We start from the raw sequence: 10,641 nt of genomic DNA on the forward strand, positions 1-10,641 counted from the left end.
ATTATTATGGTGATTATTTTCAATATCATCTTCAGTTATTATATGCAAAATCACTAGTAAAAGGATGTTTTCTTTTTCTGTCCAAAGAAGTGCTCCAGACGTTATGAACACATTTTGTGAATGCATCCTGAAAGAAACGGACCTGCTAACCCATATTTGCAGTTCCACGCGAGTGCAATTTCTATGGATTAACGTTCTTCCTTTTAACAACGGAGTCAGTAAACAGTCTGTTTTACTTCCTGTTTTTCGGTGGTACATGCGTCATCTGTCAACCTTTTCAAAGCTAGTATTGTGCTTAATTAGTATTATTTTATTAGCTTTCTGTTTTTATCAGCTCTGGGGAGGTGCTCGATATACCAAGGCAAGGCTAATGATCATTGTTGTGTTCTTTGTGACGTAACTCGGGACTATTCACTTGGTATCAGTCGCGCACCAGCCTCTCTTTGTGTAATTTGTTATTCTAGTCCACAGTATATTCAGTTCAATGTAAATTGTATTTGTTTAGCTAGCCGCTGACCAGCCGTTGCCAGATTAGTGTACTAATGGCAATTAGTAAAACCCAACTAGTGTTCTATTATCAATGCTGCGTTCTGATTGGTTGAGCTAATACTAGGCTATATGTTACAACCCGACTAGAAGCGAAAAGCGCCGGCTTTGAAAACCAAAACAATGGCGGCTGAATTGCTTTTTGCTAGCTAAAGTTGTTTTGTCTTGATATTTTCGACCAAGTAGTTGGATTTTACTAAACAATTATTCCTCTCGCCCTCATGGCCTCTGCGTCAATAGCCCATTCGGCCTTCGGCCTCATGGGCTATGGACTCAGAGCCCATTCGGGCTTGGGGAATGATTGTTAATTATATAATAAAGAAAAGGAAACGATTTCATCGAGGAAATTAAGTTACGGTATTTTCTGTAGTGGTCAATTCCTGCCCTCGTTCCTCAGACGACGGGGAAACCAGTGGTGGTGTCGGGAAAAATGCCAGCTGTTTTCTCAGGCTAGCTAATTCTGGGCTTTGTTGTTACTGTCGCAGTTAAGCTGGGCAAAGTTGTCTCTTGTTGGGATTTCATTTTATACTCTGTCGCTAAGGCGTTTAGTCTCCTTCGTGGCTAGTCTGTGAACAGGCTCTTTGTTTGGGGGAAAAAATAGCGAGGAAAGGGAAGGGAAATGGGGGGAGAGAGAGCCTGTAGACAAACATTTGAGGCCGCTATTCCGCCCTCATGCCGATCTGTCAGTAAGATCGTTAGCTGTCAATCAATTTCGCGCGTGAGTAACACGGTGTTTTGCTCTGTCTGAAAACAGAGTGAAATGAAGCGCAAGCCTCATTGTCGATTTTGCAAAAGTCGTTGATCCGGTAAGAGAATAAATAAGGTGCCGGTCTTTGACGTTTCAAGAAATAAGACCTTGCTGGTTGACAGTGGTCAAGATAGCGTTGTACTAGCGCAAGTATTTGAATCCTTAAGATTTTCTCCTTGAGCAAGAACTGAAGAAGAAAGCTTTTCCGGTTTAAGCGGCATAACTTGTGCGCGACAGGCCGTTCGTCTTGCTAGTTCAGTTTCTAATTTAACAAGCCCCTGCATGCTGCAATGAGCGAACTTGGAATGCGAAAGGTTCAGTTCTCCGAGACTAGAAGCCCCGAAGACAAGTACAAAGAGATCAGCAGCGCTTTTCGCCTTTTTCCCTCTCCCTGGCTGCTCGCTCGACCAAAGGCCTGTTCACAGGCTACTTCGCAGTTCAGTCACGCAACGCTTCTCCCTACGGAGGAGCGAGCGTTACGTGACGAGCCTAAAAAGGGAAGATTTGGTCGGGCTTCCCTTGTTGCAATGCGTTCTTGGCAAATCTGTCCCTACAGGACTGGGGACGAGCCTGTAGCCGTTTGCTTTTGCGACCTCAAAGAAACGGCAGAGTCCTACAAAAATTAATTCTGCACACATTTTACCTCGGACAGCCCGGCGTATTTCACCAGGAAATGAATCGTCTGGAATCAAAGAAACATAGTCCTGCTCAAGTGTTTGCTCAGTTTACTTCTGCGAGTGAAAGTGAAGGCATACCTGGTGCCAGAATCAATTGTAAACACGAAGCAGAGTACGCATCTGACAACAGACGAGAGATACAGATAACAGAAAGTGGAGAAGTTAGTCTACCTCCTGACAAAGCTAGAGTGTCAATTGTCTGCTCCAACGCAAAAGTAAGTGATCAGTATTTTACAATGGCAACAGTGAACTGCTGTTGCATCTACATTTAATTATAGAAGTACAGTACTACAATGAAATATGCACGACAAAGTAGGCAAATGTAACCTGGTAACGTAAAAGCGGTGAAGGGAGGTTTGTGATCCATCTTGGCCATCAACATTTCAAATATGTTTAAGAATAAAGATAAGCGAATATGTTTATGGAAATTACTTCCTAGTTTTTTGCCTGATCTTTTTACCTAGTAAGTGCAGGTTATGCATTGGTTTTTTTTTTGGTCTGCGACTGGAGAAACATGTGAAATGATAACCCCTGGCGACTGAAGAAGCTATAGTAGACACCGGCTAATAAGAATCTGTGGTTTAAGAACCTGCTGGCAGAAATTTGGCACTTTAATACCCAAAATTTAAGAACCTGTTTAGCCAAGCAGAATCAAGCACGTTCGATCTTATGTGTGGTTAACGGGTACATTTTAACCAAGGAGTTGACTTCGAGATTGCCAATTAATATTACAAGAAGATACTGCACTAAACTGCAAATAATAATAGAAGTATTAGAGACCTTTAGGGGGTGTTCACATGACCCTGTTGCTACTTTCTCGTCAGCGGAAGTCACCCTGGTTGTTGTAGCAGAGCAAGAATTTTGCTCCGATGTGAAATGGTATCATGTAAACACAAAATGACCACCGGTTTCAGTGTGAAATCAGTCTGCCAGTGGGCTGGAATGGGTAGCACATGTGTAATGTTTGCGATTTTGAATCACACGTGTATTTTATCAACATGAAGTGTACCTTCAAACAACTGAAATATGAAATAACCCATCATCATGTAAACATGATATAAAACCAAAATGTCATTCCTGTATGAAACTCGTGCCTGTACGAGATTTCTCTAAGTAGTGATCACACATGAACCAGCGTCATTTTGGGGAGAAAACATGATAACCATCGTCATTCTACCACAAGTCTTAGCAAGAATATCATGGTGGTGGAAACAAGTTATCTAATGTTAGAAGTTTCAGCATTTTGCAGTCAGGGAAGGGCTTAACCTTCTTCAATAGAGATAACAGTGCTAATTTTTCTGGTGAATCAAAAGTACATTGAAGCTTTCCTGGGTGTCTATTTTTGAGAATGTATGAAAAATCTTAAAGTCAAATCTCCTACTTGTAGTCATTGACTCGCCTTCGAATCTAAAGGTCTCTATTACTGTAATTCTTACAACGACAAAAGGTTAATAGAATAAAAAGATTTTAATTTCTTCTTGGACGTTGCATAAAGGAGGTTTTCAATGTACAGTTGTGAATAAATACTGTATATTTAAGGCCCAACCTCAAGTTTCTTTATTTTTTCTCGTAGTAAACAACTATAATTCTCCTTCATAGAAATTAAGAACCTTATTTAAGAACCTACTTAGCCTAAATTGCCAACAACTACCCCCAAATAAAAGAACCTTTTTTGCCAGACCTTAAAAAAATGTAGGTTCTTATTAGCAGGTGTTTACTGTGTATTCATGGTGAGGTCCACATGTTCTGGTCAAAGCTGAGCTGAAAGTACCGGGTTGGAGGAGTGGTGGGGCGGGGGGGATAACTTGGGTTAGTTTTTGCTGGGCATGTGCCACTGGCCTCTCTGAAGCCCTAACCCATTATAGTCTATTCTGTGGCCAATTATAGACAGGCTCCATCTTGGTCACTTCTGGGAAGATGTAATTTTCACGATCCCAACTTAGTAACTGTCTGTTCGTGCATATAGCTTATAAAGGCATTGAACTAGGTCATCCTAAAATGAATTGACACATTATTAAAATTGATATAGTAAGAATCTTCCCATATTTAAATCCATACCTACAGTATCTGAATTTTCTGACCTCCAATATCCAGGAAGTGGATGACCCCACTCTAGTAACTCTATTGAAAATGCAACCCCATTACAGGTCAGCTGTATAGTCAATCCAGTTGTGAAAATGCAACCCCATACAGCAAAGAAATATATCAGTTGGCTGAGAGTGAAAAAAAACTAAGCCATTTTTGAAAGGCAACCAATACAAAACAGACTTGTGTCACGTTAAAATAATGCACCACATGTATTAAAGGTGTAGACAGGGTCTAATTCAAGACATTTTTTATGCAGGAGTCTGTTGAGGAGGTGAAAACCAGTGTGAATCGCCGTGTGGACTATGTGCTACAGACACTGAAATCTTATCACATCAAGGATTTTACCATTCATAAATCTTTGCAAAGAGTTGAAAAACTTTATCAGATGGAAGTTGAAATTGTTGTGGAATTTAGTGACTTTTCCAAGTGTGAACAAGTTTGTAACCTCCTGGTAGAAAAACTTGATGAGACAGTTAAAGTATCGTGTCCTTTTTTATATCATACACCAAGCAAGCTTGATTCATTAAGGTATGGATGGTTTATACAGTATATACAGGGGTCCATATTCATTTTTTCTTAGAGTTGCTAGCAAGTAAGCCTGATGGCATACTTACCCGGTTATTTGCAATGGGTTGCCTGGACGAAAGTGCAGAATTATATAAAAGAACAGTGAAAAAAGTTGTGTGCGACCTGAACATTTCACTTTCTATTACTACAGCATTTTATTTATGTTATAGTTACTAAGAAAAGGTTTTAACTAAAACTATTTAGTACAACAGGCTACAGGCATAGGCCAACACAGTTTATTTGCATTTTACAAGTAGCCAGGTTGGTCAGTTTGCCATGAAGGCAAGATGTACTCTGCGCTTACATTTTCCCCATATAATGCAGTGGCTCCTGCGTCGCCTTTTTTTTTTTCGTTAAGGCAGCGAAACGTCTTCTATAAAATATCATATCTTGATGCGTATAATGCACCGGTTTCTGCTTCACCTTTTTTAACCGTCAAAGGCGACAAAATGCCTTCTGAAAAATGCCACATCTTGATGAGTGCTGTCATGTTTTCTCTGAATACCCTCCTAATGTAGTACTTCACCAAAAACTGTGGCTGTGATCATTTTGTAGAAAATACTGCACCATCAAAGATGGTGCCCAGACAAAAGCTGGCAAAAATAACTGCCTACTTGAAGGTTTGAGCTGTCTACGTTTTGAGGAAATAGGGTTAACAGAGAGATTGAATGCCTGAAATTGCCTACAGCACTCAGTTACCAAGCTGCCGATTTAATTTACATCCTAGGTGTGTACTTTAAAACTTAATGAGAACCCTGCTCATGTGTATCTTTGGAAGATGTTATGGGTTAATATTATGGTTAAGTTTAATAATATAATAATTATTCCAGATAAGGTTCAGAGAAATCATTGAGCAAAAGTCCATAATTAGAAAGTCATTCAGAATTCAGCACTGTGAAATTGTTTTAAAATTTCGACAACGAATTGCTCTGAGGCAGAACAAGCCTGCAATTTGAATTTTTAGATGCAGCCACCTTAAGTATCATGGTGCTAATCGAGAATGTTGGGGTATGTGGCACATACAATTTAAAGTTCTCTTCCCTTTAATTATGATTGGTTTATGGTTATTTTTTTCAGGCGACAAGCATGTGTTTGTGCTGTGAGAAATGCAAAGAACAAAGCACTTGAGGTTGTTCAAATGTTTAACCAGTCCTTGGGACCTCCTATTTTAATACGAGAAGAACATTATGATGAATCTGTTGGGACAAGCACAGAACATGCAGATAAGACAGAGGATCAACTAACTTTTCAGCAGAAGGTTGCTGCAGGAACAGTAACAGTCAATGTCAGGATCTTTGTTATATTTGAGATCAAAGAGAAAGCAAAGGCTCATAAACGAAAGTAGACTTATTATTTTATTTTAGCACAACAATTATTTTAATATGTATTATGTATAGGGTAGATACTTTTGCTAGGAAGACACCTGTAGATGTTTCAAACTAATCTACTGGGGCTATAGAAAGCATATGACTTATTTCTTCTATGAGAATCTTTAAAATAAGAATGATTGAAAAACTATGCAAGGCCACATAAGTAATTGGCTTTCTCAATACCTGCATGTAATGCAAATTATCTATCAATACTAGAAATGTACAGTCCATTTTTTATTATACAGAAAGAGAAATAGTCATTGTATATAAATAATAAAACTGTTTAATAAATAATATTATTCTGGATTCATGAGCTGTGTCTTGCTTGCTTGATCCACCAAAACTTGTGAAAGTGATGCGTAAGCTTTGTTGTACATGTAACCTCCCATAAGCTCAGTGATGTCACTAAGATTTCAAGTTGCTGGGTAAATACACCAAGTAGGCGGGGGATCAAACAGCTAGGGATTTCTTTTGGTTCCATAATTATTTCTTCTATTTTCCTATGAAAGTCACCAGGGGCCATGTTCATAGTAGCCAGGGGAAATCCCCAGCCCCCAGCTCTTAATGACAGCCCTATAAGCTGATACAGTACTCTAACTACTGGGTATTGGTTTTTACCAGAAACCCATAAGGGGTCGTTCAACCCCTTATGAGTTTCTGTTTTTACTTAAGGGAGGTAGGTAAAACTCAAAGAGCTGTAAGAAGTAAAGGAAAGAAAATTTTATTTATACCAGCTGAATACAATTATTTTACTTTGCCTGAAAGGGGTATTTTTTCAGGCTTGAGGTACATGAAAGGGTAGGGAAATAATGTCACTCCAGTCTTTAAAAGGATCTAAAAGGGCTAAGCTACACGCTGTAAAATTCCGAAAATAAGCCCCCCAAACTGGTAACGTAAAAAACCCTCCGTTAATTTGCCCCTCCAAATATAAGCCCCCCGGGGCCTTGTACTTGGAAAATTGCCCTCAAATATATAGTAAAACAAAGAAAAAATGGTAGATTTATTGCCAGCTGTAAGGCTAGCCCAATCGATCTTGAAATGCAAATTTCCCTCCGTAGATAAGCCCCTCCAAAAATAAGCCCCTTAAAAAGGGCCTTTGAAAAATATAAGCCCCTGGGCTTATTTTCGGAATTTTATGGTATTGTTTGTGGAGGTGAAAAGACAAGAAAGCTTCCTGGTGTTGTAATTTATTCATATTTTTAAGACTGTGCATTTACAGCAATTAAAAGGGGTGCAGTTTTCTGTAAACTAGGTATGAGAAAGGAATACCATTTGACAATAGAATTTGTCAATACACTCATGTTCATTATAACAGGTAATAATATAATAAACGGGTTTTTTTATCACTTATCCCTTTCAAAGTTGATGAACTTTCAGTGATCATGTTTAAGTAATGGTCCAGATTAGACGGAAAGAATCAAACACAATGAACACATGTCTCTACGCAATGAACACGTCTCTACTACACTTCTGATTGGTTTAAACATCAAGTTTTGCAAATTAATCTCAGCAAAGCAGCAAGAATATTAACCCCTTGTTTTCTAACCAACTTCTTTATAACAAAATCCCTTAAGTCTAAGTAACACAGAAATCCTAGGTGATGAACATGTAAAATAAATCATAGGAAACTCTCCTTGGCTATTGTTTTCAACCCTTATTATTGGTTGAAATCTTTTAACATAAAAAAGCTCCCTTTAAAAATGGAGTTTTAATATATTTTATTTCGTAGACTGCCTTTTTGTACATTTTAGCATTCTCTGTGTGAAAATGAAAACATTCCTAACTGAGGAAAGCGTATTGTGCCATAACAAAAGAAATATTGTTTCCCTTTTTACCAGGATCACTACTTAATAAACATTATCTTAAATCTGATCACAAAGTGAATGCTTTTATGGATTGCAAGTGTTGAATGAGTGGTTGCTTACGGTAACTTCGCAACAAAGAAAAGACCATACGTGTAATATCTCACAAATGTGTGACCATCAGTTGTGGGAATTGTCACTTATGATAGCTTTTCATTACAGAGCATTTGTCACAATTCTGCAGGTTGTAACTGGCTGGTCACCTACTAGAGTGGTCGCAAGAGGAGCTTCAACAGTATAAAGAATGAACCACAAATAGCTACCCATAAATGACTTCTTGAAGTGGATTTTCTGTCTTGTATTAACACAGTCATGTTCACCTGAGGGAGGTTTCTTGAGCTTAGATGTATACCCTGCAAAGAGTGTTTCCATCCACTAGCAAGTACAAGTGGTGTCTACTACAAGTTAAAAATGCAGGGTTTTACAGTGTAGTCTGCAGTTATTCAAAAGGTGAATAGTGCTATCCACTAGATAAATCTCTATCCAGTGGATAATGCAATTGGCTCCTCAAATACTTACCTGGAGTGTAGTGATTTATCTGCTATCTGGCTTTTGACATGAATAGTCCGCTCAGGGTGCAAAGAAAGTCATTTTTACAGCTTGCCATTCGGGCAAGCTGAAGCTAACATTTACTAGCCCAAACATCACTTCAACTAGCCCCAAAAACGTTTTGATGAGCAGACTGATTTCACAGTTCTTCTGTAATTTGAATTCCTCAAAAAAATTCACTTGCCCATTGGGCAAGTTAATAACAGAATTCACCAGCCCAATAGTAAAATCCACTAGCCCCAGGCTGTCGGACACTACTTTCTTTGCACCTGCCTGCTTCACAGCCGTTCTTTGTGTCATCACGTAATGCTGTGGGGAGGAGCAGTGCATGATGACAAAAAAAAGGTTGTAAAGCAGACTACCTTTTGAACAACCGTGGTCAGGACTATGGTGTCAGTGGAGGTTAGACCCTACTAAACAATTCCAGAAGCAACAGGAACTTCATGAAATTGGCCATTTTGAAGTGGAGACTGTGTTGTTTATAGAACTGTTTTGAGGGTTGAACTTTGACCCAGTTTCTGATCAAATTTTGAATCCCCCCAAACATTCTCATAATGCTTTTTGACAAAACAGACCACCAGTCTAACAGGCAATATCAAAATGGCCCATATATGATCTTGACAGATATAATGTGTGCGTATTGTTCAGTTACTATGATGTCTTTTTCTCCCCCTTGGAGTTCCAAGCACTTATTAGTTTGTTTCCATAGTACAGGCTGATGCCGTGAAACTGTATAACAAAAGCTACAGCAGCCATTTTCATCGGTGCATTTTGCCATTCCTGTGAGGCAGGGGCTCTTCCTTGACGGATGTTGAAAAAGATATCTTGTAGCATGGCACAAGCTCCAAAAACTAAAGGACCCACTCCAATAAGCAGAATTCCACATGCACAAATGTACATCTGCTTAATATTGTTTTTTGGAAGGCTTGCAAGTCCAACAACTGCAGGAATGATGCTCAGTAACCAGGCCAGTTCCCAGGGCTCTAGGTTTGCCTTGCTTAACCTGTGTATGGTGAACAAACCTGGTTAATCTGTTTATGAAAAGCAAACCAGATAAGTATCAGGCCCACTTACTGGCATGAGGCCCTTTTTTAGGAGGTCATATAACTTTTTCTTGTTGTGCTCAAAGATTAGCTACAGCTGTAGTCCCTGTCCAAATGTTTTAGAAAATGTTTGGACTCAAGATTTGGAATGGAACAGGATATCCTCATTCAAAATTTTTCTAGTAAGAACAGCGTATAATATTCAAACTAAAGAAAACTTCTAAAGAAGAACCAAGCTTGAATGGGGTAATTAAGAATTGGCCTCCCTACAGGAAAAGGCACCATTTTAAATCCATTTTTTATTTGGAATAGGATATGGATTTGGATGCATTCATGTAAAACCTACCTGACCGCGCAATTGAGGATGGGGTTGGGGACATTCAATTTCAATATATCCGCAACCCTAAAAACGGCTGAAATCTGAACCCTCAATTTTTTGTCATCACCCTTTGAAAAATAACACCCTAAAGAACCTTAAGGGTTGATTTTTAAAAACAAATGCCCTAAGGGTAAAAATTTTGACGGCTTCTTTGAAGGAAAAAGTCTGGGCCTCCTATTCGGAACCCACCATTGTCTAAGTGTAGTGGAACTCTGGGAAACATGATCAGGTGATTTCGTGCGAACACATGGTGAATAGAATGTGATTGAGTCGTGTTGTTTTCTTTATTAAAAGTTGAGTTTATTACAAATTTTCTCGCACGTCTACAAGTGGTGGAGAATTTAATTGGGGGGGGGGGGGGGGGGGGAGGTTGCGTACAAAAATGGGATGCCCCCTGTTGAATGGTCTTGATGTTCACACATATATCAACTTAGAAGCTCCCGTTACCAACTATTGATTCTGCAAATTTACTTCACATTCAAATTTACGAACCTACCCACTGTAAGCTGCAGTGATCCAAGCTCCGAAACCCAGGTTAAGAATTAACTGGAAACAAAGGCAGGCCTTCAATTTGGCCTTCCATTGAACGCTTTCCTTGTAGTGGGAAGCCACACGCTGTCTGTGTGTAAAGTCTGATCCATCCGTACCAGAAGCACGAGGTCCATCTCTCGAGGCCATGATCTCAAAACCGTAAGATGATTTATTCGGTTTCTTCAAAAATTTTAACTCTCTATAACATCCGTTCTGATCGTCGTCTTATCTCTGATCTCTGAGGTGACTGGGTTCCATGTCAGCGGTGTTACTCTTTGCTC

At 39.2% G+C, this 10,641-nt stretch overlaps 2 protein-coding genes across 2 annotated transcripts; one reads left to right on the forward strand and one right to left on the reverse strand.

The window, feature by feature from the left end:
* Positions 1–1,924: 1,924 nt before the first annotated feature.
* On the forward strand, positions 1,925–6,015 carry LOC140950795 (interleukin-1 receptor-associated kinase 1-binding protein 1-like). Its single transcript, XM_073400021.1, has 3 exons — positions 1,925–2,186; positions 4,316–4,587; positions 5,704–6,015. Exons 1-3 carry the CDS (start codon positions 1,968–1,970, stop codon positions 5,969–5,971), a joined length of 759 nt encoding a protein of 252 aa, XP_073256122.1. The 5' UTR covers positions 1,925–1,967; the 3' UTR covers positions 5,972–6,015.
* Positions 6,016–8,853: 2,838 nt separating this feature from the next.
* Positions 8,854–10,576, reverse strand: LOC140950879 (protein jagunal homolog 1-like). Its single transcript, XM_073400100.1, has 2 exons — positions 10,326–10,576; positions 8,854–9,410 (listed from the first exon to the last, which is right to left on the reverse strand). Exons 1-2 carry the CDS (start codon positions 10,505–10,507, stop codon positions 9,059–9,061), a joined length of 534 nt encoding a protein of 177 aa, XP_073256201.1. The 5' UTR covers positions 10,508–10,576; the 3' UTR covers positions 8,854–9,058.
* Between the last annotated feature and the right edge of the window lie 65 nt (positions 10,577–10,641).

The sequence above is a fragment of the Porites lutea genome, chromosome 1, assembly GCF_958299795.1.
Source record: "Porites lutea chromosome 1, jaPorLute2.1, whole genome shotgun sequence".
In the NCBI taxonomy this organism is placed as follows: Eukaryota; Metazoa; Cnidaria; class Anthozoa; order Scleractinia; family Poritidae; genus Porites; species Porites lutea.

What these genes read in the sequence shown, in the direction of transcription:
- LOC140950795 (XM_073400021.1), top strand. Translation starts at nt 1,968, where the DNA reads ATGAATCGTCTGGAATCAAAGAAACATAGTCCTGCTCAAGTGTTTGCT. An exon ending in TTGTCTGCTCCAACGCAAAA is followed by an intron (nt 2,187 to 4,315) that starts GTAAGTGATCAG and finishes TTTTTTATGCAG; the next exon opens with GAGTCTGTTGAGGAGGTGAA. An exon ending in AGCAAGCTTGATTCATTAAG is followed by an intron (nt 4,588 to 5,703) that starts GTATGGATGGTT and finishes TATTTTTTTCAG; the next exon opens with GCGACAAGCATGTGTTTGTG.
- LOC140950879 (XM_073400100.1), bottom strand. Translation starts at nt 10,507, where the DNA reads ATGGCCTCGAGAGATGGACCTCGTGCTTCTGGTACGGATGGATCAGAC. An exon ending in ATCACTGCAGCTTACAGTGG is followed by an intron (nt 9,411 to 10,325) that starts GTAGGTTCGTAA and finishes CACCATACACAG; the next exon opens with GTTAAGCAAGGCAAACCTAG.